This window comes from Oculina patagonica, chromosome 12 (genome assembly GCF_052425735.1).
Source record: "Oculina patagonica isolate OP01 chromosome 12, crgOcupat, whole genome shotgun sequence".
Lineage (NCBI taxonomy): Eukaryota > Metazoa > Cnidaria > Anthozoa > Scleractinia > Oculinidae > Oculina > Oculina patagonica.
In genome coordinates this window covers 2,731,265-2,757,429 of record NC_135769.1, presented here as the reverse complement: position 1 = coordinate 2,757,429, position 26,165 = coordinate 2,731,265, and the positions used below count along the sequence as shown (strand labels likewise).

General features: G+C 38.4%; 3 protein-coding genes across 3 annotated transcripts; 1 reads left to right on the top strand and 2 right to left on the bottom strand.

The window, feature by feature from the left end:
* Window positions 1–959: 959 nt before the first annotated feature.
* LOC144633369 (uncharacterized) lies at window positions 960–8,808 on the bottom strand. Its single transcript, XM_078492250.1, has 9 exons — window positions 7,993–8,808; window positions 7,580–7,641; window positions 6,310–6,457; window positions 5,408–5,506; window positions 4,044–4,130; window positions 3,781–3,879; window positions 3,288–3,413; window positions 3,072–3,179; window positions 960–1,959 (listed from the first exon to the last, which is right to left on the bottom strand). Exons 2-9 carry the CDS (start codon window positions 7,628–7,630, stop codon window positions 1,664–1,666), a joined length of 1,014 nt encoding a protein of 337 aa, XP_078348376.1. The 5' UTR covers window positions 7,631–7,641; window positions 7,993–8,808; the 3' UTR covers window positions 960–1,663.
* A 149-nt stretch (window positions 8,809–8,957) lies between these two features.
* On the bottom strand, window positions 8,958–18,314 carry LOC144633368 (tetratricopeptide repeat protein 5-like). The gene is made up of 11 exons (XM_078492249.1): window positions 18,154–18,314; window positions 16,879–17,011; window positions 15,633–15,844; window positions 15,145–15,202; window positions 14,969–15,058; window positions 14,056–14,147; window positions 13,875–13,928; window positions 13,224–13,370; window positions 11,614–11,828; window positions 10,540–10,684; window positions 8,958–10,115 (listed from the first exon to the last, which is right to left on the bottom strand). The coding sequence occupies exons 1-11, from the start codon at window positions 18,217–18,219 to the stop codon at window positions 9,996–9,998; spliced, it is 1,332 nt and encodes a 443-aa protein (XP_078348375.1). The 5' UTR covers window positions 18,220–18,314; the 3' UTR covers window positions 8,958–9,995.
* A 340-nt stretch (window positions 18,315–18,654) lies between these two features.
* Window positions 18,655–25,678, top strand: LOC144631870 (ADP-ribosylation factor-like protein 1). The gene is made up of 10 exons (XM_078490457.1): window positions 18,655–18,712; window positions 18,791–18,893; window positions 18,996–19,030; window positions 19,615–19,665; window positions 20,160–20,174; window positions 20,320–20,335; window positions 20,683–20,794; window positions 21,056–21,103; window positions 22,652–22,782; window positions 23,513–25,678. Exons 1-10 carry the CDS (start codon window positions 18,709–18,711, stop codon window positions 23,541–23,543), a joined length of 546 nt encoding a protein of 181 aa, XP_078346583.1. The 5' UTR covers window positions 18,655–18,708; the 3' UTR covers window positions 23,544–25,678.
* Window positions 25,679–26,165: the final 487 nt, after the last annotated feature.

Below are 26,165 nucleotides of genomic sequence, written 5' to 3'. Positions count from 1 at the left end.
TCTGTTGTCATCAATGACAACAGATTGCCGTTCCTCGGAATGAAGATTTGTAAATCTGGATCCCGCCTAACAACAATGATTTATAGGAAACCAACGAACACGGGTCTGCTTCTTCCCTTTTAAAGCCACGTGGACCAAAGGTATAAGAGATCGCGCCTGAAGACCATGCTAAACCGCGCCTATCATCTCTTATCATCTTGGGATCTGTTTGAAAAGGAATGCGAGTACCTTTGAGAAATGTGCATCAAAAATCGCAATTCTTCCCGGGGATGGAGAGGGGGATTCCACACCCACAGGGATGTGGATACTCTTTGGAAAATTTGGGAGCAAACTGGGCGTGGCTAAGTCTCCCTCGCAGCCGTTTTTACTGTCGTCACGCAACGCTCCACAAAAACGGTTGCGAGGGGGACAAGGCGTGGCTCAAACTTTTTTGTCCCCTTAAAGATACCATTTTTCATGCCTGATCGGTTTAGGCCGCCAACATTGTATGACGGCGTTTTATTATTTTTTCTCATGCAACCCAAAAACGAGACCTCGACGACTAAAAAAATACTGGCGATCTGCCCTAAACACCCTTAGTGAGACCAAATCAGTAGGGGACGGACCATTAATTTTTGCAATGGGGAAATTTATTTTTTGAGGGGGGGGGGGGGGGGGGGGGGGAATTCCAAAAAATAATCCTGCACAGAAAAAAACGACTGAAAAAAACACAATTGTGCAAGGGGTTTCAGTGATGAGGTAAAAAAAAGAAAATTCTTGCACAACCTGGATGTGAAAAAAAATCTTGCCCAGAAAAAGTTCCATCCCTAACTTACAACCCTAAGCAAGATAATCAGCATCCGTCCTTCCATATGGGAGCCCCCTGTCGGCAAGGGAATTTTATACGCAAATAAAGATTTCCTTTTCCTGTTACCCCAAAGTCTGTATAAAAGTGACTTCAAAGAAAATTGTACACCACCTTAACAGTCATATATTTTTTTATTGTATTTTACATATTTACAACATTTTGGATACAATAAGACCACTTACTATGTAAGTAAGAAGCATTTTCAATGCTCATGAGCATTTTGTCCCTTGTACGAACCACACTACTTTACCTAGTGCTACGTCATTCCTCACACAGAAATAGTAAATCTCATTTTGTTTTATGGAAACAAGCTTTTGCGATGCAATTAAAACATCGAAAACGAATTTCCTACACCATCAATAAACTTTGCCTGTCTACATTAATTCCGTTTGGTGTGGTCTTATACGGAGTATAGAGTACAGAGCCATGGCATAACCCTTTAGCTAATGTGTGTATGAAAGAGATAAAAGTTCATATTTTCTTTGTATAAGTCAGATATTAAATATCTGATTAGTAAATTTTCAAGTTCACTCGCCAGCCAGCTCTAGGAACTTTGTTGTAAAGGTACAGATTGGCTAAATTACTCTCAGTAAGTTTTGCCTAACCTTTTCTACAAATTGATTTAAGAGTTCTGATTAGCTGTGACTTATGTAAAGTCAAAAATGTCTCATTTGTAAATTCTTGGAGCCCCTGCTATCAGCCATGGCCTGCTCTGGAAATGTTACACATCTTCCGCAAACTACAGAAAAAATGCTTCTTTGGAACATTATCCTGTCACATCTTTGTATAAAACAATGAATTCAAAATTCTTCCAGCTCACAAGGGATACTTCTTTCCATTCAGGTTGCGAACAAACTTGTACGTCAATCTCTGGCCAGGGACCTTTTTGAGGATGTTCTTGCTGTAGTAGTATCTGAGTGCACGACTTAATTTCTCATAAGTCATGTTTTTCCTGTTTTTCTGCCTGCCCCACAAGCGTGCCAAGCCATTGTGGTCAATGAGGCGAAACACTCCTTTGGACTGGTTTTTCCATGTGATGTATTTGTTGTGTTTTTCAAGTAGAATGTGGTGAAGAAATTCCCATAAGTACTGACAGTGAAAGTGCGGGAGTTCTGAAGGAACGAAAAATCAAGATATTAAATTATGCCAAGTTGACAATCAATGTTAGTAAAGGTCCAAGTGTAGGCCTAGTGGCCCATGAGGCCAGAGCTTATTTGGGTTTCTGTAGCATTGAGTAGGATTATTTCTCCTCCTCCCTGGATGGGATGCTAGTCTGTCACAGGGTAAGTATAGCATTAAATTCGCAAGTATCCGTTTATACACCTAGGAGGAGAGTGGCACTATGACAACCCTCCAAGTTTATTTTTTTTCCCAAGTGGCCATTTGGCCACCGAATGCTCAAGTTTGGACGCCAGTGAAAATTTTAGTTCCCTTTACTCCCTAGTTTACGCTTTCAATCCCTCTTTTCAATTTTGTCCCCCCCCTGGCCCTGTTTCAATTTAGCCGCCAGCTTCAAAATTGTAGGCGCCATGGTACTAAATGGTGTTAACTTGGAGGAGTCTATGAGAGTTAAGTGTCTTGCCCAAGAACACAACACAGTGTCCCTGGCCTGGGTTCAAACCCAACTGCTCAATCTGGACTATGACGCACTAAGGAAAATGGTCAAAACTATTGTACTCAAACAGGACCCACCCACCGGTCTCTTCATGTACCCTCCTCCCTCACCTAAAAAAGATGGTTTCTTGTTTGTATAGCCCCCACTCTATCATGAGGAGGGATTAAGAAAAATGTTCAAACCTCCTTGTGCACACCAAATGTGAAAGTCTTAACTCAATTTTTTGAAGCCAATAAATTTTGTCCATATTGGCTAATCTGACAGGTGGTATCTTGCATAGCCCCCCTACCCCTTACAAGGTGGGTTCTTGTTGAGTACACTTGTTATGACCACTTTAAAAACAACCAACCCATCTACTATCCCTAACTATTACACCAATGTGCCTCCCACTGACACTCAAAACCTGTACACAAATATGGGAGATAAATGATTGGTGACTGAGACATGGATATCTCAAGTCTGGCTAGTGTTGTGTTGTGATCCAAGTCAAAACGCTTTCACCCAATGCTTTCTTTACCCGGGTGCATAAATGGTTACTGGCAAAATATTACAGGGGCAATAATTGCACATTGAGTTACAACAAGCTGTTTATTGATTGCAGTTTCTTACCCTCATCTTCTTTGTCTTCATTTTCTTCTTCTTCTTCCTTTTCTTCCTCTTCCTTTTCGTTTTTAGGTTCCGTGACTTCCTTCTCCTTATCTTCTGCTTTGGTGTCTTCTGAAAAAAAATATTCATTTTGAAAAAAAGTTATAAGTTAAATGGAGTGTCTTAAACTCTAAAGTAGGATGCAAGACTTTAAGCAAGGATTAACAGCATTTGACTTACTATTATCTGGTTTTGATGCACTTTGTTTCTCAGTATGTGGTTCTTCCTGGTTTGATTTATCTGAAGATTTCTTCTCCTCACAGCTCTTGCTTTTCTCTTTCTTTTCATCTTTTTCTTCTGCCCCATCTTCAGAAAAGAAACAAAATAATAAACTTATTATTTTACTACTCTGTTTAGGTCAGACATTTTCAGTTCTTTTGAGGGGAAAGGGCTATACTTACAGGGGAGGGGATGAAATAGAGGGGGGGGGGGCATTAAGTTTTACTGCTATGGGTAACCCTGCGATGGACTAGCATCCTATCCAGGGGGAGTATAGAAATACCCTAGTCGCTTCATGCTTCATGCATGCTGCAGTCACTTCTGTCAACACAACCGCCAACCACTCAGATCAAAACTGCAATTTCTCGTAATCTTGAGTGGAATTTTTATGCTCAAGGGGAGCTCATAAAGAAGGGATAAGAGAACCAAACACAATATTGACAAAACATTTTACCATGAGGTTCGTCCATCTCTGCTTCAATTCCCGAATCAAAGCCAAAATCTATGTCTGCTGTATCATTCAACAACGGGGAGTCAGGACTCAGCGGCAGGTCTGTGAATAAACAAAATATATTCATTAGCCCTCTACATATATAACTACCCTAGTGACGCACAGGGCATCAGAAAGAATAACTTTTAAAATATACCACAAAATTAACAACATTTTTCTGCATAAAGGAACAGCTGAACAAGAAATTTGGTAGCTTCTATATTAACCTTGGAAAAAGCTGATCTCGTCATCTGACAAGTCCGCACTGCCATATCCATATTCTGAGCAAGCATCTAGGTCTGTAAACTTGAGCTCTGTAAAAAGATGCAAGATACTGTTAAGATTGCTCAGTGCATAGAAGCCCGGGGGAGGGGGGGGGGGTACTCCATATAACGGCCTATACGGGAAGGCTCTGCCCGAAGGGGGTACTTTTTTCAGGCTTCAGGTATATAAAAGGGAAGCGATTTTACAAGTTTAGGTATATGAAAGGGTATGAAAATCCGTCATTTAGGTTTTTTAAAAGGCCTGTAATTAAAATATTTCGAACAGACCCATTGCTGCGCCGAGACTTTGGAACACACTACCAACAACAGTAAAGAATGCCCCTTCAGTCTCCACTTTTAAAACACTTTTAAAGACATATTTATTTAGGTCGATATATTTTTAACAATTCGCCATGTTTTTATTGTCATTTTTATTTTTATTTTTTATCAATTGTAATTAAATTAGGTTATCCTTAGCGTATTTTTATCTGATTGTAATTTAAATCGGGTTTTTATATTTTTACTTTTAAATTTCAAATGTAAACGCACTGAGACGTATGTAAAGTGCGTGCTAAGAACTGTTATTATTATTATTATTATTATTATTTATGGCTGTATTATTTTAATTTATTAAGCACTACATAAAAATGACAAGAAAACGCCCTGTTCTAAGGTTATGTCACGTCATAGGTATATGAAAGGGGTACCTTTTTCAGGAAAAAGGTATACGAAAGGGGTACAATTTCTGTCAAAATGGTATATAAAAGGGTAAGGGGTAAGAGCTTGGGACGGAGCCTCCCTGTATAAAACCTTTTTGAGTACCCCCCCCCTGGTTTTGCTGAAACAGCATGATCATGCATGTGTGCTACTCTTAAAGGGAAAATTATTCCTGATTTTTAGCTTAAAAACACAAAAAATTGTGGGTTTTAGACTGCAATTTTCTACCATAATTATGTCAACAGTTTTGCCCACATTTTCTATGAGCAATAGTCAAATTGGAAGTGCATCATTACAAAGCTCATAGAAAACTCAGGCCAACAGTCTAATATTATCATGAAATTAGAAATCAAATTTTATATGAGTTGCCAAGTTTTGGGTACTTCTTACAACCGAGTGCTCCTTACAACCGAATAACTACGGTAATGCTTAAATTTTATAATTTAACCAAAATTATGAATGTTCTATAATATAATGTTCTACTCATCAGAAATTTATTTTCCATTCAGAATATAAAAAAAATTAGAAGTCTCTTTAAAATCCACGCATATACAAGCTTACTATATTTATAAAACAAGAAGTAAAAAAAAAATATTATTTTAATAAAATACCTTCATTGTCCATACAGTCGTCAGAGGTCTCAACATCTATTACTGCATCAAACTGAGTGTCTTCAAATGGTCCTGGACACATGTCTACAAAGCCAGGAGCTGTTTCCAACAGAAAGGTAAGAAAAATTAATTTATGAAGAAACAGAGTGCAAATGAATTTGAACAGGAACTGACAAAGAAGATATGAGTTCCAAAAAACTGCAGCAGCCATGGACCCTGCATGGTCTTGTTGGAGCAACATTTTTAATATGGTACAAGCCAAAAAGAGAAATGTGTTGAAAGAAAATTTTCATACCCCTCTAGTGAGGGTTTCTAGTTTAAACATCCCCACCCCCCTGGAAATTTAAGTTTGGCTTCTATTTTAGCTTTTGAGATCCTGCACCCTGTCACAATTTCCAATGACCTTCCATGGGGTGGATATGGATATTAACTATAAAATACAATGCAGCTCCTAAATGATTCAACTCTACTGCACTTTGTTGTTAACTAAGTTCAATAAACTATAGCATTTTTTGCGTTTGAAACCTTGTGTCAATCATTTTGATAAAGGCATGATTATGTTTTCCTGTATCTCAGTAGAGGGGGACAAGGGGGGGGGGGAGCCAGGGAGGCAGAAGAAGAGAGGGTGGGAATCGAAGTTCCAAAGGTGGCAGAACCAGGAGAAATTGAGAAACATTGTGCAACATACGTTATTTTGCTAAAAATAGCACAACAGGCAGGAACCACTGAAGGGGCAATCAGGAGTAAAGGAACGGGAAGAGGGAGGTTCAGACCCCTATGTCTCCCCCCACCACCCCCCCCCCACATCTCAGTATAATGATCATCTAAGCAATGAAATAAACTAAATCATTTTCCGGTAAATCATTTACAAAATTTAATGTTCCAAAAATATGGATACATACCCTCAATAGGGAAGCCATTTGCATGCAGCAGGTCTTGAATGGCTTCAATTGTGATTGTCGAGGCTACGATTGGTCCAGCAGTTGTTGATGGATGACCGTAGGATGACAGCCATGTTTTTAACATCGACACTGAAAGCTCACCGCCACACTGCAAACACAACACAAAGTTTTTCTATTTCAAGGGTAACTTAAACTTTTATATTTAAAAGACAGCCATTTATGGGGAGCCAGGTAAATAAGTTTTATTAGAATGGCTGGGAGAATCGTTACAAGGGAATTTATCATTTTGCAAATTTATCTTTCTGATCTTGTCACATCGTCACTAAAAAAAGGCCAACCAAAGGACCTTTATCTCAATTTGGTGATCTGAAAATGTACGTTTGAGTATATGAGTATATGCCTTCAGTACTTAAACTTCACGATTGCCCTTATTTTGACCTACTTATGTTCTCGTTTCCAAAACAAGCTGCTTGCAATTAAAGGAGCGTCCATTTCCTGTGACGTCACCGCATACAAGGGTCATTGATATAAGGTTTGCATGCATTGCCGAGTGACAAAGAATATAGATGTCTTTACTTGCTTTAAAAGTCAACTGCTTTCTTCACATGCATTAAGACACAATCTTTGTAAATTAATTTCCTCATGAAAATGAATCATGTTAATCCCCAGTGTTAATCTTGAAATTAAAGGTTCTGCATGCCCGATCATGAATCCAAATGAGTTATTTTTTTTGTAGAATCATAAATGCAAATCCTTTCTAAGAATGCATGATCATACTTTGGACCTCACTTCTAATATTTACAAAACATGAAGGCGCTTTCAAACAGTTGGCAACAAGAAAGTTTATACAAAAGGTTCTTTTCATCAGGCAATGCACATTGCGAAGCAGATCGAAATTTCTGTTCATTACACACTCAGTTTGTGTGATGGCCTTTGTGGATTAGATATAACGCAATCTGTATCAATTCATCTCTAGGCTGAACATGCATCTTTGACTGTGTTGCGGACAAACACTTTTCACAAATTGCACTGCTGAAATTCAGATTAAAATTTAGAAACAAAAAAGTACAGCGTTAAATTTGGTCTACCAAATGATCTTCATAATTTGAAAGGTGAAAAGCGCCGTTCCATGCATAAACAAACACGATGCGAGGTCGAACAAGGCGAGCGATCAATGACCACTAATAAAAACACAGCTGAAATTAACATGTAACAAACATCTCACACCTTCGATTTGGAATCCAAGTACATTTCGGTTTAAAGTACTTACCGGGTGACTATTAGGACGAAATGGAGTATCCAACAAAATGTCTGCGGACATGTTTAAAAAACCTGCAAGAAAACCACAAGATGTCTATGAGCGCCATTGATTGCAAGATCGCTCGTCTAACGTAGAGTGCCTTTTAAATCGAACACTCTTTTGCACTGTACAAAGTCGTACCGCAAACGTGTGAAGTTGCAACACTAGATGGAAGTAAACGAGAAATCAAATTTGTTTTAAAACTGCGCAGAAAGTGAGATCACTAAATTTCAACCGCATTGACCCGTAGTAGAAAACCTCATCTTCCAATCCGCGTAAAAACTATTTATTTTACGTGGAGCTAAGCCAGGTATACGAGAAAAAGACATCGATTCTGTGAAACGCAAGATTAATCGTTCGAAAAACAGATGGGAAGAAATTACCTTTTCTTGCCGTGGAACTTGAGTTGTGAATGCTTCGATCGCCTTCTATGGCTTCTTCTTATGTGCCCAGACTGTTTCATTCTCGGAATTACGCGCACACAAATATAATAAACAAGTTGCAAAAAAATCTGCCCCCAATTGTTGTTTTCGGTGAAAACCCCCGATTTCTGAGAAACCCGCGCTTATTCTGCGCTTCTGATTGGCTAAACTTGACCTGAAATACGTCACAGATTCTCACATGACTGATGTCAATAATCTTGAAACGCGCCTTTGATTTTCGGCCAATCACAAACGAGTAGATCCGATTTCGGGGAATACCCCCAATACGGTACTTTCCCGGGTTTTTTCCCTTCCAAACCCGCTGCTTTCAGTTTTGTTAGCGTCATAAGATATTTTTGTGACTCGTAAACATCACGCACTTAGGTGGGATGAATTCTTAGAAAGCGCGGAAGATAAATGCCTTGAGAATTAACATAGAACGTAAACATCTGGGAGGAGAAAGGGTTTCACAATTCAAAAATAGTAACACACGATGGAATCACGCGGATGGAATACAAATTTCTTGATTTTTAAACAGTTTCTAATCGGTTGCCACAGCAATAGCTGCCACACTTCTATATTAAAGTTAAGCAGATGTTAAGAATAGGTGAAAGAATTATTCATGAGGAGCAAAACTTGTCCACATTTTCGATATCAGCACTTCCAAGCGAGGTCAAAAAGTGATATCTTTGGGTGTAGTTTGTCGTGAAAGGAATTGTTTTTCTTGTTTCGCTATTTAATAACCCGATCAACAGCCACAAGAGGTACAAATCTAAACAACAAATTTTCAGTTTACAAAACCTTGTAAAATTTATGTGCATAACATTGTGGCCCAAGTTATGTAGTGAACCAAATTGTTTAAAAGGGGCCGCGGCGTCAGAGCCTGTTATAATCAAATTATTTTCCCACCAAAAACATTCAATACAAACGTCTTTCGCCATTTTAATTTAAAAATTGTACTGTTCAACTTCTTGCAGTTGTTCTTGGCTCCAATATACATAACTTGTGTTGTGCTTAGTTTACACTTCGTTCGCCAGTGGTACTTCTGCTGTTGTAAATGTAAATACATGTAAAAAACAGTCTTGTTCACCAACTGTCATTCAAAAGAGAAACATGATTGTGTAACACGCAGGAACAGTTTTCATTCACTGTCATATTCAATTCGAAAATCCATTGTTATTAGCATTTCCTAATAACCCTGCCTCATGAAGAAAACCTTTTCAGACCCAATATCAAAAGATGAATTCTCCTTACTGAGTGCCATTGATTCTATCAATGCTAGTTATGAGAATTTGGCAGAAAAATCAAGACAATATCTCCTTCTCAGCTGTCTGCTTGACAATTTACCATAAAACTCTGGTTATAACCCCCCTGGTTATAGGCCCCTCTACCTGGAAACAACAACAACAAAAAAACATCTAAGCCCCCTCCCAGATATGAAACCTCCTCTGCTGGATGACAGTACAGAACATATGGGCTAAGTGTTGCTTTATTATGACTTTTTTAACTTAAAATCTTATGTCAATCAACATTGCCATGGCTTGTTTCAAAGGTTTTTTTTTTGTATTCTGCTTATGACCCCCCTCCCCCCCCCCCCCCACCCATATATAACCCACCCAAAACCCCTTATGAAGTTGTATAAGCCCAGGGCTTATAACCAGAATTTTATTTTGTTCATATTGTAGGGAGAGCTTCAATGTCGGTCACTCTTGGAAATAAAAAGGGTCCATGGCAGTTTGCAGAATATAATAGACTCTCAATTTTTAAAGGTTACTTAAAACTATGCTGAAGGTGTTTTCTTCGTCAGCAAATTGATTTCCTGGAAGTGCAGTTCACCCTGTATCTCTCGCTTCTCTTCAGCCAGTTGGTCTGAAGCTTGCGTCATTCAATAAATTATACTGTGTTGTAGAGCTGATGCAGTGAACTGGTCTGTTGTTTTCTATCCAAGGAGATCACTCATCAATTCACTCGCTCTTTGTAGTAACCAAGAGAGTTGAAGGAGCCAGTCTATTGGAACCAAGCTTTTTCTTATTTACAACCAAAACAACTGGATTGTCAACTCGAATTGATGAAAAATTGAATGTCTGAGGGAGAAAAAAACTCAAATAAGTTGAAAAAGCTTCTAAAAACAACCGCTAGATAACTTTATCACAAACTATTTGAAAACAAAATCTCATCAGCTTGTCATTTGCTAGCATATGTAATTTATGGATGCCTTTCAATGGGTGCTAGTCCCTGAACCCTATGAAAATCTGCAGTCTGGGACAATAACTAGATTTTTTTGTATTGTTATTCCTTAAAACTTTTTAAGCTCCCTTGGGCATTTAGAAACTGGAGCCGAGTTGAAGAGAGATTGAGTTCTAAAAAAATACTTATTATAATACATTACTAGCCGAAAGTCACTTGTCATACATTCTGTAGAACTCTGTTTACAGTTAACACCAAAGAGTACACGAAAATTCACAATCATAGCATTAGAAAGTAAGAATGGCAAGTAAATACACCCACCTTGTCATTTTCAGTGAAATTAGTTTCCTGGCAGAAAGGTTCAGGAATTGCAACTGAATCACCAACAGCAAACCCTGATCCTACAGCCATGTTGTATACTGTGACTGGTAAACACCGATCTTCACTGTCCACCAGGGCAAAGATACTGACAAAAACAATCTTTGGTTATTTTGACTCAAATGTCACTTAATGAGCAATCATGGCAATCAACAAATCATTCAGATTTATAGATTGAAGTGCAAAGTAGTGCAACAACAGCTGCACAACAGGCAGAGGACCAGCAAAAGCGGAGAACCCTGATGGAAGTCCCATGTGCCACTAGGCACTCTGGGTCCTGAACAGAGAAAGAAAGTAACACAACTACAGTGTGTGTGAAATCTAGTGGCTGGGACTCGAGATCAAAGCCACTGTCCTTGTCCTGTTGTGCTCTTGGGTAAGACACTTAACTCTCACAGCTACATTGGAGTGTAGAGGTGGAGAGGGGGAGGGGAGGAAGCTGACAAATATGCTAGATGAGGGAAGGAGTAATGAACTCGGCTGTATAGGACTGCCGTTCCACTCACTGGGAAGTATATATCAACACATCTGGTCACTTCAAAGTTAAGCCCTGGTTTGTGGTTCACTTGGTTGTAAGACAATATTTTAGTACATACAGCTTTCTACAACTGGCCCAATGCAATTAAGGAATGTCAAGGCTTGCTTACAAACCCTGCCTCAACAACAATCTAAGTTCCTACAAGGGAGTGTTCTTTTACCTTCACCACTATAAAATTATGATGGTAAAGACTATAATTTATGATTTTGTGTGCTTGACTTCAAGATGTTGGCAGTCAACTAAAGGCGCTATTTTTGTAGCCTTCTACACAGTAAAGAACCTCTAGGTTAATTGAAATTGAAGGTTAGAACTCCGCCAATACAAGTTCGTAAATTTGGCCTAAGTTTCAAAGCATAAAAACAAAACTTTTCCATTTAACACATCTGAAAAGTATCATTGACCAATTTGATGAGAATAAAAGGGTAACAAAATCAAAGCATGAATTAAGTTTATTATTAACGTTGGATTGAAATACTTACTATGGTACTGGGTCATCCATTGGAACAAAGCCCACAACTTTGCCGACAACCACCTTATTAGGATTGGAACCAGAAACCAGTTTGGAAACAGGAACATGATCAAGCTGGACTGACTGGCCTGATGTACTGGTGTAACTACCGCCACCATAAGGACCCAGATCTGAAGGACCCAAGGACTGGACCATGGAATGGAGCCTCTTGGCTTTCAGTTTACCCTGAAATATTTAAAAGTAATGATACTCAGATAATCCTATACTTAAAAAAATTCATTCCTACTGTAAAACTTCATTTCAAAGATGACTTTAAAAAAATGACAAATTATCAATAAAGACAACTGACTTTAAAGTTGATTTCCAGACCGTATTGCGCAGACTCTGGGTTTGTTTTCGTTTTTGTTTTGAATTCGTTGAAACGTTACACTTCGGTGACAGCATACATAAAGTTCTTTATAACATAGCTAGCAGGCCCCTCTCATCGCGTCTCAATCCCGATAGCACGCTTACTCCTCTCACTAGTAAGAGACCGCCTGTGCCGCCACCGCTTCCCGCCTATTGTGTCTTTCCTTCTTCAACACACCAGTCTCAGACAAATCATTTTTCACTCCCTACGTGGAAGAATGGGCCAACATAATACAAGCTCGTCACAAAACAGCTGCCGACGACTTACACAAACGTCTCGCTCTATGCCGCTTTCCTCTTCCTCTGCTGTCTTCGGCGCGGGGTCCGCTTATTTTTTCTCCTTGTCCGTCCCCCCCCCCCCGTCTCTCTCCTCTCCTTCTCGCGCTCCCGCTCTCCTTTCTCTGTGAGCACGGGAGGGAGGCACTCGCTGGCCGGCGCCCTCGGGCAACTCTTCCCTCTGTGCTCTCAACTCCCCTCTCCTCTCGTGGGCACGCTCATGAACAATTGTTAATTAGTCCGCGATGACGGTTCCTTTCGTTCAAGAATTCCCAATGAGCTGAATCGTCGGTTTGAAATAGCGTCAAGGTTCTTCTACTCGTTATTATTTGTTCTGCAAGGATATCTGGCATTAATAATGAAGAAAAAGGTAAGTTTGTCACAGAATTTTTAGTTTTGCTTGTAAACATTCCTTTGTGTGAGGCTCACATAAACATTGCAGTCCAAATTGTGCAGTACGGACTGGAATTCATCTTTAAGACAGAGACTGTCGGGAATGTCTCTAACTGTCTATCTTAGAGAGGTGTCTGTATTGTAGGGAAATAAATTAACTTATAGTAAAATGACTGAAAAACGGCACGGGCGAGATCAACACTTGGCCCAGCTGTTCAAAGTCTTCAAAGGGCGGATAACGCTATCCACCAGATCCAATGGATAGTGTAGTATGTTTTGTCAACACTTATCCACTGGATAGTGATTCATCTGGTAGATAGCGTTATCCATCCTACGAACAACTGGGCCCAGGTGTCCATGTTATAGTTACAGAGGTGTCCTTTAACAGGGTTGACTGTAGCTGAATCGAACTGAGTGCGATAAAACCTACTTCAATCAGTGAAACTCCAATAACAACAAAGTGTTTTTTTAAACAGGTATTTGTTAAACCTTCATCATTATTGCTTGACTGTTTCTGCAATTTATTAAAAATTTACTTGTTACCTTTCCTTCCACTAGGTCAAGTGTTTTTGTCAGGATGTTTAGCAGCTTAAGTTTCTCGTTATTTGGCTCTGTCCAGCCAGGATCCAGGGCTTCAGCTCTCTTGAAGTCATCTATGGCTAATTTATATTCCTCTTGAAACTTGTATGCCTACAACAAGATGAAAATAACAACTGCAATACTTACTTGTGAATTTGGCTCCTTCAAGTAACATGTACAAATGTTGTCGCCAATCTCATACCCTGAGTCGCTACCGCACAAGCTTGACAAAACAAGCGACTCTCGAAAGTTCCGCTACAGGAGCAATTTTGATTGGCTTTAAAAACAATTACTAAAAGTGGCCAGAAGTAAAACACCAAGAAGTTCATTGGGTCATGCTTTTGAAAGTTAGGCAAGCAAAATTCAACTGGAAGTCTGATATTTTTGAACTTTAAAACAGATCTTTCCAGAGTTGTTGTTTCCAGTGACCACTGGTCAAGGGAACAAAGACTCTAAGCATACAATGTAAGGTTGTGTTGTCACATATATAGCCAGATTTGGTTAACAAAGCAGCTTGCTTGTCAGTGAGCAAATGTACTTACACAACATAAGTTACTGGAAGCATGTCTTTACTCTGTCTATAAATTTAAAGCAATTTAGAATCATTTATCTCACCATTGCTCTGTTGAAGTACAGATCTGGGTTATTCCTTGCCACCGGATCTTTATACTGCCAAGAAAAGTCTGAGCTCAAGGTTAAAGGAAGACAACAAAACCAAACAGTTTCAGGTAGTCGCAAATAGACAACAGGTAATCTCATCCAGAAGGCAACAGTGTTACATGCTCCATGTACTTACGGCTTGTGAATAAGCAGTCATACACTGCTTGATGAGCTGAGGAGACTGCGATCCACAAAAGAAGAACGAGAGGTAAGCATTGCCAAGCACATCTATGAGATAAAAGGGATATTAACGTTTGTTTTGGAAATTAAAACATCAAGAAAATGAGTCAGACTAAAAAAGCAGCATGTGGTTAACATTTGTTTTTTCATAAAAAATGTTTATAAATCAGGGTTTGTACACTTTTTCAGGCCAAAAATTGAAGGACTTTTCATGGACTTTCCAGGACCCTTCTTGGAAATTTCAAGGATTTTTTTCATGAAATTTACCCCAAATCGATGATTTCCAGTCTGTTGTGCCGTTGATGTGCTTGCTAAAAAACTAAAAAAAATCACTTATTTTGGCAGTCTTCTCATTGCCTTGAAGCCTTTTGACGTTCAATAAAAAAATCAAGGACTTTCAAGGACCGAAAACCAATTTCAAGTACTTTCAAGGCCTTGAATTCGAACTCTTGAAATTTACGGGTTTTCAAAGGTTTTTAAGATGCGTACAAACCCTGATAAATTAACAAAAGACAGGTTGATATTTTATTTCTCTTGGTTTGAGAGTTTAGGGGGAGCAGGGATAGCGTAGTGGTGATAGCGCTTCTTTCCCACCAGTGTGGCCCTGGTTTGATTCCCAGTTCTCCAGTTTTCCTACCTCCACAAAAACCAACACTTCTAAATTCCAATTCAATTGGGAATCCAAGGACCACAGGTTTGTCAGCCACAAGACTGTTACATGCAACCATTGTAAAACAAAGTCGAATTATTTTTATTGTTAATTTTAAATTTGTTTATTTTATTTTATCTCAGGGAATTTTATAGGCCAAAGGAAAAAAAATCAAACAAGAGATGTGTGCTCCTGATCGGACAAGTAAACAGCAACTCACACCATGAGATTCCATCCTTCACATCACACTGCACGGCTTCTTTTGCTTTCTCTACACTCATTTTGATGTTTTCTACTTTTTCATTTTGATCTACAAAATTAAAACAATAAAATTCAATGTATGAGTATGCCTGTGAGGAAACAGAAAAATTAGGTTAAGGGTTTGTGATAATTTACCTTTTCCAATCTGTCGTAACACCATTGACAAATTCCGCAGGGATTCTTTATTCTTTGCCTGAAAAGGGAAGTATGACTTGCTTTTAGTTAAATTTCACTTTTCATAAAAATGTCCATAAACTATTTGGCTGTAAACTTTCAGTTATTCACTTTCTGGTATTCTAGTCACAGGTAGCTTTAACCCTTGCTTTCCAAAGGATTGTTTCCTAATTGAACAGTTTGGATTCTCAGAGAAAAATATCATGCAATGTACTTCCATAGTATTTCGATATAATATGTATCGTGTTGGTGGGTGATATTATTTCACAGTTTACTTTATTTACACATGGATGCTTACAAAAAGAAAACTTAAGGTTTAAATTTAATTACATAAAAGCACTGACAACAATATTGTACCTCAGGATTAAACTAGAGGATGTTTTCATAATATACCTAACTTTTCTGTAAGCTTCCGACTAGAAAGGTTATAATCATTACAAGCAACTCACATGGTTCAGTGCTCCAACAAAGCAATTCCTAGCTGCTTCTACTTGTCCATTTTTCCAGTAACATTCTCCAAGACAATTCCAGGCCTCAACTAGTTTAGGATCCAGCTTGACAGCTTTTGAAAGAGCGTCTTGTGCCAAGGGATCATAATCAGGCAACACATTCAGAGCTTTTCCTCTTAAAAACAAACATCTGGCAGTTTCTTCAGAAGAAGCTACAAGAACAAGGAAAATTTGGATTCAATGTTATTGTCCTAATAATTTATTTTCAAGGGCATCTATAATACTTCAAAACAACACCACATACAGTTGCAATCTTACAGTATGGAGATCCATTACAGGTTATTACGTATTTTGAATTTTGTCAGTTGCTAATCATCCCATTCCATTTACATTGTATGCTTTCTGTGGCATAAAGCGACTAGGAATATTACTACTCCCCCCTGGATGGGATGCTAGTCCATCACAGGGTTACTTCCACAGTAATCGCCGGTACCCATTTATACACCTGGGTGAAGAGAGGCACTATGAGAGTAAAGTGTCTTGCCCAAGACACAACACAACGACCCTGGCTGGGCTGCAACCCGGACCGCTTGATCCGGTCCAGCGCGCTAACTATGCCACTGTGCTTCCCATGTCTTGCCCAAGAATATAAAAATGGGGTCTGTCAGCCGCTGTTCCCAGATCTCTCTGTCTGTTACCTAGCCTCCTACATAGGTGCTCTTTGGGCTGCATGTGACGAGCCAAAATAATGTCTGTGTAGTGATTCAAATCTATCTTTGGTTTAAAATTCTTCAAACCAGTTTGATTTTTATAATCCCTTTGTTTTAGCTTATGAAAGAGACAATAAAAAACCACAACATCAGTATATAAATTATATATGAGGCTTTCTGGAGTCCAGCATTCAAACAATCACAATACAGGGCTTGAGACTATGGTAGCCCTGCCAAAGGCTAGTAAAATGCAGTTTGGCTGGGGGCCTCCCAATGGCAGTGAAAAATCAGGCATTGTGGCAGAAACTGCATTTATTAAATTCTCTCGGTATAAGAACAAGTTTTGACAAGATGCGAAGCTTTAAAAATCTTGACAAAAACGCATGTACTTAAATAGTGAGAAAAAGCCCAATTTTGTAAGAAAAAAACATGAGATAGGAACATTTACGGCTCAAGGTTTAAACATTATCGCAAATTGACAAGTGAGCTTTTGGAATTGTGCTGAGGTGAAGCAGTACAATGTTATCCATCCTTACCCTGTACAAAGTCCAGCATGTTTAGAGTCTCTTTCAATTTTTCCTGAGTTTCTTGGATCTTCAGTGAGGCTTTATCAGTAGAATTGTGTTCAAAGTAATGGTCTCTGAACTCATAGAGCTGTTGAACTGCAACCTGAAAAAAAATTAAAATTCAGTCACACACAAAATAATATCATGAATACATTTATATTCACCCATGACCAGTCACCTCTACGTTCTGGGATGTAGCTTATTTACAAGCCAAGCCAGTTCTTCTGGTCTATATAGCTTTAAAATTATCCCAAGTCTTGGCATTTTAGTGAAATAATAAGCTCTCTCTCAACCAGTGAAATTAGCCGGTAGCTGGCTCTTAGCACCTTATGGCCAAAAACACCTAAATCTAAATATTATGTTGTCATTTATATGCCTGCCAACTTTTTCTGAGTCAAAGGCATGAGATTTTTATCCTGAGAGTGCCAGGATTTCCAAAGATAATGTGACCATGTCCGAAGTTTTCCAAAGCCGTCCGAAGTATTCCGAGGACATTCCGAAACATATCCCGATCCCAGTGCATGGATGTGTTTTGCAAAACACGGACTTGCTCCCAATGCTTTTCTTGTCAAAACTCTTAGATTTCGGGGAAAGTATCATCATTTACACATTTTACATGGAGTTTTTTTTCAACATATTACATATTTTTGGAAAGTGTGTCGGTTATGGTTGTAATAACTCAAATTTTTGGACTACATGAGGGGCCCCCGCAAGGCGCGCGGGCCGGGGGGTGATAAAAAAAAAAAAAAAAAAAAAAAAAAAAACCAAAAAAAAAAAAAACTTTCCTTCAAAAAAGAATATCGAGTAAATACGGAGGCGTGAAAAATTGGTTTGTAAGCGTGAGTTGGTGTGAGATTGAAGTTTTCAACTTGCAGGCGTGAGACTCATGCCTCAAGCGTGACAGTTGGCAGGTATACATTTATGCTCACCAGCAGTAACATTGCCCCTCTTGTTTTTGTTAATATGTATTTGAGAACTACAACACTTTGCAAAAACAGCTGTTTTAGCTATTTAGGACTGAGATTTGGATTTGCAAAAATGTGCTTTCATTAGAATGTTTGCTGATTTTCTTCAATTTGCTGCAATTTTAATTGGTTAATCCTGGTTTTCAGTAGAAGTTCCCTACTTTTTAATAAGTAGTCTAGTTTGTGCAGGATGGCAGCTCTGTATACATGTACCTCTGGTCTACTGCACAGAACTGCATCTGGATTGGTAAAAAATCCAATTATTTTCGCTAACACCAACCTCAGCCCTCTCCAAAGGCCACTCCTCCTCGCTTGGCTTTTCTTCATTCGCTGGCCCTCCTTCCATTTCAGATTATTTCTATATTTAGCCGCCAGTTACAAATCAAACGACTAAAAAGTTGTGCGACCTTCCCGCCGCCATTTTGAAAGTCGCTCTAGCTTTCTCTCGTTTCTGCTGGTCAGTGGATTTGCCCATATGGCACTAAGCACATGTTATAATGTGCATCAAATGTAACAGCTCAGAATGTTCCTCCCAGGAGAGGGGAGAGTAAAAAATTTTATTTTTCTTCTTTTGCTCCAAAATTTATTTCTTTTGTCATTAGAAACTGCCACAACTCAAAATACTAAAAAAAATGCGAAAAAGGTAGGTTCAGTTCGGGGTCTTTTTCGCCTATTTTTAGTTTTATTTTTAAAGAAAAAAGACTTACTCTCCCCCGCTTGGGGAGGGATGTTTCCCTTGGTATTTTACAAGGTGGCATATATGACGCATTGCTTCAAAAAACAGCCACGCAATCAGCCGTGAGTTGTTTCATCCTGTACTATAGCTGATTTCAAAATGGGTATGTTTTGGTGTTTGTACAGTTTAAATAACTTCATTTTAGGTTATTTCTGAGGTAATTGTTTTATTCTTTTCACAGGGAGTTTCTTTTCCAGTTTATTTTCCTCGTTGTTCGGTCAGAAGGAGCTTAGAATTCTTATTTTAGGGCTGGATGGAGCGGGTAAAACAACCATCTTGTACAGGTGAGTTTGTTCAATGGAATGCCTCGTAAGTCTTTTTCGTGTAGGTGCTTGTTCCTTTATCTGTCGTTTTTATTTTAACGTTTGCTTTCATTCGTATTTTAGATTACAAGTTGGAGAAGTTGTAACAACAATTCCAAGTAAGCCATTTACTAGTTCAGTTAACTATAAAGATTGAAATGTGAAATGGTTGCTAATGCGCTCAAGAATGACCTACACAATTTTGTGGTCTGTTATTCATAAAATATACAAACTCAATAGAAGTAAAACAGATGTTTCTCCTCTAGACCTCATAAAGTACATTTTATGCTATCATGTCTATTACTGATAAGTAGAAACTTAGACGTGTTCTATTCGGAAATCTGCAAATCTGATTGGTTTCCATGATAAAACATGATCCCATGCATTGCTCTTTAAGCCCGGGCCAAATGAGGATGAGAGTTGACGAGAGTTGACTCTCATGAGAGTTTTCGTCAACTCTCATCAACTATCATCAACTCGGGCCAAACGAAAACGAGAGTCTGTCAAACTCTCATTGTCTCTCACGAAAAATTGAGCACAGATCTAGCATATATTAAACATAACGCCAAGCATTTTGATAGCCACCATAAAGACAATAAATGCCCTCAGTTTTCATGTTTTGTTTTTTATGTCTTCTGGTTCAACAAACTAAAGGAAAAGGAGAGTGCTTATAGTCTAATGCTTTAACCTTTTTGTTTTCCAGCCATAGGATTTAATGTTGAGACAGTTACATACAAGAATCTTAAGTTTCAAGGTGAGTTATACCGTATGAAATTTTTAAGGGAGGTATTGTGGCCTAATGGAATGAGGTCAGTTGATATGAAAGTAAAATTTTATCTTCCTCTGAGCCCTTGCTAATAATTGGTACAACAAAAGTGCTTGTTATTCTTGCCCCAAACACTGTGGCAAGTATTTGTAGAACTGGAGAGCTACTAACAATAATAATATTTGTCTGTGTTTTATGACATTTTTCTCCCGTAGTGGTCTTCTTTATCTAGGAACCCCATATCTAATTTTCTTACCGCTAGTTTGAATCAAAATCCACTTTGCTGGTAACAAATTAAACTTAAATATGTTCCTCTAGTGCTAGATGTTGTATTTTGTGTTTTTAGAGGGTATCAACAAATTGTATGGTAATCTGACAAAATGCTATGAAGGGAATTAAATGACAGTAAAAAATAAGGTATAAGATAGTGTTGTGCTTTACATTAATACATTTCTTTCTTCTTTTTCATATCTAAACAAAAGTTTGGGATTTAGGAGGTAAGCAAATAGTGTCGGTTTCATTTGTCAAGGAGAGAAAATCATTGAGGGACTGTTGAGAGCAAAGTATTGTCGTTAAACAATTCCCATTTTCTTGAGCTTTGATTTGAACCAAGTAATAACTAGTTTACATTGTTCTTTTCAGGGCAAACAAGCATTAGGTAGGTAAATTCTATCATTCTTATTTCTTTGGTTGTTTAATATTATTTATATAAACTGAAAACAAAACTAGTATGCAAAAAAAAAGAGATGCAGTGTGTTAGGAATGCATTCCATTTTGCACACATTGCATGCCTATAATAGTGCCAGGATGATTTTAGACAGAATTTCAGATTGTTGTGAGCACAGAAGATGAACCCGTGATATTCCATGGACTAGTCAGATGCTCTAGACCACTGTCAGAGCTACAGAAGGCTTGTGGCAAGCTATGTCGACCACTGCACCGATTACTAAGGTGCATGTGAGTGCAAGGAATGTTGACCGCTGACTTTGCTGTCCTTTTTTATAGACCTTACTGGAGATGTTACTACTCCAACACAGATGCTATAATATATGTAGTAGACAGCATGGACAGAGAAAGAATAGGCATCTCCAAACAAGAGTTAATTGCCATGTTAGAGGTAAAATAACAAAACTATTAAACTGTACAGGTAACGGTAAACCTATTGAGCCTTGCCTAGAAAAGTGTTCATTTAGAGTTGTATCATTGCCATGTAAAAAGTGACTGTGTAAGATATTATTTCACAATTGGCTGAAATAGATACTAAAACTTATCGCTAGAAATGTGCTTTGGTATTTGCTGTTACTTGACATGTAAAAAAGTAGATAATTAATAGACTTGAACGTAAGGTATTCACTTCATATTCTCTTGTTTTCTTTAGGAAGATGAACTTAAAAAAGCAATTCTAGTGGTTTTTGCTAATAAACAGGTAAACATCCCCTGAAGCCAAACTTGTGCATTGCTGGTGTTCAACGAGCCAAAAAGCGTTTTATTGCAAAAGTACAAACATAATGCAAACAAAAAGAGATGGCATCAAAATCACAAGAAAAACACCCGTTTAGAACAATGAGTGGGAGAGGACCTTACCCATATCACATGACACCCAAGACTTTTGTGCTATTTTTAACTTAATGGTCTTCCAATGGAAGGTCTTTTTTAAAGGCAGACACAGTACCTTTTAAATTGTATGATATTGATTTTGGTCAATGCCACACATCAACTAAAATTAATTTGTCAGATTTCAAAAAGGTTAAACACATGTCTTACACTAATGTTCAACCACTTAAGTTCAATAAAACTGTGCGTAAAGACTGTTACAAGTTATTAATTTTACTCCTGTTTCTGAGTTCATAAGAAAGCTTTTTTGTTGTGATTGGTAAGAGCATGCCAAGAATCTTACCGGTATGTTACAATAATATTGATTGGGAGCAGGCTTTTAGCCAGGATTTAAAAAGTGGGAGTCCAGAATTTTAATAAGGCCTGACTTTGTCCCCATGAAAGGGGCCTGAGGAGCATGAAAGGTGTTTTTTCTGCAGTTATGAGTGCAAAGGTATCTAAAGATTTCCAAATTTGCTACAGTTATTCAGTTACAGTGGAACCCCGTTAATATGGACACCAAGGGGACAGGCCAAATGTCCGTATTAACGGGGTGTCCGTATTAAGCGGGGTCTCAAAAAAGTCACGGATACATGTTTTATCGACACAAAGACAAAAGGCAAACGTTTTTAGGGCAACAAAACGTTGTTTAATTGTACTGTAACTGTAACAAATGCAACGCTCTCTGACTATTATTTAAAACCTATCTAGCAGGACCGAACTACGTTAATAAACTCAAAGTGGAATTTGATGCCGCACATGGATTACTCGAACAATTACTAGACGTTGACAACAACCAGCAATAGAACAGAGGTGTTGCTGTTGTGGCAGCGGACTCAAAGGAGAAGTACAACCATGGCTGAGAAAGCGTAAAGAAAGTGAAACTTTTAAATAGGAAAGCAGTCAGAAAACAATTAAAGGACTTTAAGTACAAGGGTCAAACACGGGAATCTCTTAGTAATAAAATCGTTTATCGTCATGTCTTGACCAGGGTCCAGTGTCTTCGAGTTAGCAAATCGCGACAATGAAATGACAGTTCAAATAAAAGTGTCCGTAAAGCGGGGTTGAAAATGTATAAGAGTTTGTCACTCGGGACACGGAAAAGTGTCCGTTGTCCGTATTAACGGGTGTCCGTATTAAGCGGGTTAATTTAAGAGAAAATGTATGAGGATTTTGTCGGGACCAACGAGACTGTCCGTAATACCGGGGTGTCCGTATTAAGCGGGTGCCGTAAAGCGGGGTTCCACTGTATTCTGAAAAGTGGCCGTCCATAGGAGCCCTTGACTCCCACCTGGCTATAAGCCTGCTGGGCAGATGCCAAACCAAAGCAAAGTTAAAATTATTTGGAGACTGTTCTCATATAAGTCTTATTGTCCATTAGGATATTGAAGGTGCCATGTCAGCATCTGAAGTGTCCAATGCTTTGGGTCTTTCTGCACTAAAGAGTCGTACATGGTCCATATTTAAGACTTCTGCGACCAAAGGTGAAGGCCTTGATGAAGCTATGGAATGGTAAGTCAATAAAACACAGTTTGAAAGTGCAGTAGAAGTGAAGAACAGCTCCCCAAAAAAAACCCTGTTAGTTGACTGTTTTCGCTTAATTGGCCAAGTAAACAAGGTTTTTTCATTTCGCAAATACTTCGAGGGAAATTGCAACACATTAAGTGGTTCAGTTTTGAATGGCTGATCATTGAACAGTAAGTAGGTGACAGATTATGATTCAAAATAAAATTGACTTTGTTTAGTAGTAATGGTTTTATTTTTAATTAACGGTCTGTGTCAGGTTTATTGCCGCATTTAACATAATAATTTCTGTTTTGGGAAAACTGTGGTTGGCCTGTCAGTTAACTGTCGGTAACCTGTTGGTAATCTGTCAGCTGACAGTTGACCAACAGTTGGTGGAGGGGAGCTGTTCCTCACAATTACTAAAAGTGCTGCTATTTATCTGGTCACAGTTTTGCTGGGAAGAAGAATTAGAGAGAGTTACACTTCAAATTTCTGGGAGCCATGCCTCCTAGAAGCTTATGAACCTTTGATACTGTACTCATCACACACTTGAAGGCATGAAAGACATCTCATCTGGTACTTTTCATAAAAGATATACCACTTTGATATATTTTCGAAAGCCATAATAATTATTCAACCCTGGGGAAAATGATTAGTTGAGATGTTACTAAAATCATAAACTCTCCAGTAATCTAAGAATCTTGTTGATTAAATTCTTGTGTTTTATTACTTTCAGGTTAGTGGACAGCCTCAAAACAAGACAGTAATCAACACTGGTGTTACATGTTATTTAATTAATCCCCACCAATCTTTCTTCATCTAGTGAAAACAAAATGTTATCATTTTGAAAAATAGCAAAACTCCCAATAATGAGACAATCTGGCTTGTAACGTTTCTTAATTTTAAAAAAGTTTGCTTTAATTTTTTGGTGTAAAATGTAATGTGTTGTTCCAGAAACTATCCCTACCCCTCCCACAGAAGTTATTTTTGGCATTCCCACCCCCCTGGAAATTCCAGTTAAGCCCCATACCTCCCTTTTAAAATTTTGGCTTTTGACACTCCCTACCCCCAATGTGTGGTTCCAGAAAATATCCATACTCCCCCCACAGAAGGGATTGAAATGCTGGGGAGGAGGGGGGTCACAAAGACCCAAAACGTTAAAGCAATGTATAAAGCTAAATTGGAATTTCCAGAGGGGTGGAGGGTCATAAGGCAAATCCCCTTCCTTGGAGGGGGAGGGGGGTATGGATATTTTCTTGAACCACACAATGACCTTCCATCGGGTGGGTATGGATATTTTGTGGAACTGACTGCACAAATTTTGTATTATTGTGTTGCAATGTAGAGTTGAAGAGTTGTTTTATATTAATAAGATACTTGCAAAGTGCATGGTATTTATAAATAAGTGAATTTTTTTCTGTGTGTAAGGCTGCCTTATGCCTTGCACCCTGCAACTACAGACACTATGGGATTAGATGATAGGCAGCTAATTTACTGGCTAGTAAATTTTGATTTTGTTTTAAAAGTTATGCACTAGATCCATTCTGATGATACTAGATAAGTATTTGTCAAACTGATAAGAGTTTATTGCAGTTTTCAGTGAAATGCGAACTCAGAAATTTAAAATCCAACAAACGATTGCGTTTTCGCTGCAGTCAATCATAATATGGCGACAGCTTACAAACCATGAAAAACAGAAACAAACAAAATGGATCGATCTACCAATCACAACTGAAAGACTTGACCTTTTGACCCAATTGAAGTGAACTTCTGTTTAACGAGAGGTCCGCTAAGGTGATTGACGGCAGCAAAAAGCGTAAACCTTTGGTTGAGGATTGGACTTTAGAGTTCGCATTTCACTGAAAACCGCAATAAAGCACAAGCTGAAAGTCGTGACAACACATACCGGGTACCTGATATTTAAACAAATATTTTGGATGTTTTTTTTTGACCTCCTGGAAAATACTTCCCTGTTCATAACCACAAGTAATATGTATAAAGAGAAAGGAACAATCATAAAAAATATAGTTTTAGATAACATTAGCCCAGCCTGTTTTGGAGAACTAGAAAAGCTGTGAAGGAACGTTCTTCTATAAATAGCTGATTAAAGTTCTGAAAATGAGTATTTCAGAAACTCTATGCAGATCTTTGGTTGGAGTTGTGGTAGGTGATTTGTTACCAATGAAAGCATTTAGTATCTTGTTTGGGCCTTGTTTTTACACAAAAAAGGCCCAGGGGGGTACTCCGGCTTGTAAATGACGGGGATGATCGAAGGATTTTTTTGGGTTTGAAATTTTCGATTCTGGGATTTTTTTGGGTAAGAAGATTTGGCAAGTATTTTTTTGGGTGACTTGATTCAAATAGGGGATCTTTTTGGGTATTAAAAACAAACTAAAGTGATTTGGCACGGCCTTGGCGTATTTATGGTATGATGAATAAACAAACACGAGCATTATTGTCCCTCCTAGCAATTTAGGGGTAATTTGACAAGGGATTTTTTTAGGGGTTATTTTTGGTCCAGGGATTTTTTGGGGTAATGTCGGAAGAGTTAGGGATTTTTTTGGGTCCTGAGTTTTGCCTTCATTCGATCATCCCCATCATTTACAAGTCGGAGTACCCCCCCCCCCCCTGGAAAACAAAGGGTACAAAAACATGTAGTAATGAGGTGCAGGACATTATTACTAGGCCATTTTCAAAATATTGAAAGCAGAACATTAACTCATCCATTCGTCTCAATGTGTTTCCCTGCCTCATTCCCTTGGTGTCAAGTTGAAAATGTTTAAAATACTGTTCTGAAAGTGGCCATGTGGTAATGAACTTCTATGCTGCAATTCCAAGGAGAATATGTTTTGAGTAATGGAAAATATGTCAAATTCAATAAAACCTTGATACCACAAAGGAACTAACCTGGTGTGATGAATGTATCAATACTTAATTTTTGTCCTTGATAAAATAAAGATAGGTATTTGTAACAGAAATCATACCTGATATCTTTGATAGTGTTACTTTACCGTATTTACTCGAGTAAGCGCCGCCCTCAAATAAGCGCCGCATTTTGGACAAAAAATTAATAAGCGCCGCAGTCCCGATGCGGTGCTTATTCAAGGAATTTCGTTTAACTAAAACAGCACGACAAGTCCTACAAAGCAACTCAAAAACAAACTTGGACATTTCTTTCCATCAAAAGTGATTGTTTTACCGCTCGCCCATTAGTTTTTCTATCCAACATTCTTACAATACGTAGTTCTGTAAATGTTGTGAAGGCCGCGGACTTTGCCAGGACAGCTAGCACCACTTCTCTCCGCGGCAAGAGACGAATACTGACAATCAAAAGACGCTATTTTCAATTACTGTAAAAAATTAGATTCTTTGTGGCGTCCAAATTTTAA

Bases quoted from the DNA above. Each gene is read 5' to 3' on its own strand.
- LOC144633368 (XM_078492249.1), bottom strand. From the start codon at position 18,219: ATGGAAGGAGGGCCAGCGAATGAAGAAAAGCCAAGCGAGGAGGAGTGG. The intron at 14,148-14,968 runs GTGAGTTGCTGT...TTTATCTCATAG, and splicing joins GAAGGATGGAATCTCATGGT to ATGTGCTTGGCAATGCTTAC. The intron at 13,929-14,055 runs GTAAGTACATGG...TTTTCTTGGCAG, and splicing joins TGACTGCTTATTCACAAGCC to TATAAAGATCCGGTGGCAAG.
- LOC144633369 (XM_078492250.1), bottom strand. From the start codon at position 7,630: ATGTCCGCAGACATTTTGTTGGATACTCCATTTCGTCCTAATAGTCAC. The intron at 5,507-6,309 runs GTATGTATCCAT...TGTTGGAAACAG, and splicing joins AAATGGCTTCCCTATTGAGG to CTCCTGGCTTTGTAGACATG. The intron at 3,880-4,043 runs GTTAATATAGAA...GTTTATTCACAG, and splicing joins CGAGATCAGCTTTTTCCAAG to ACCTGCCGCTGAGTCCTGAC.
- LOC144631870 (XM_078490457.1), top strand. The intron at 19,031-19,614 runs GTAAGCCATTTA...TTTGTTTTCCAG, and splicing joins AGTTGTAACAACAATTCCAA to CCATAGGATTTAATGTTGAG. The intron at 22,783-23,512 runs GTAAGTCAATAA...TATTACTTTCAG, and splicing joins CTTGATGAAGCTATGGAATG to GTTAGTGGACAGCCTCAAAA.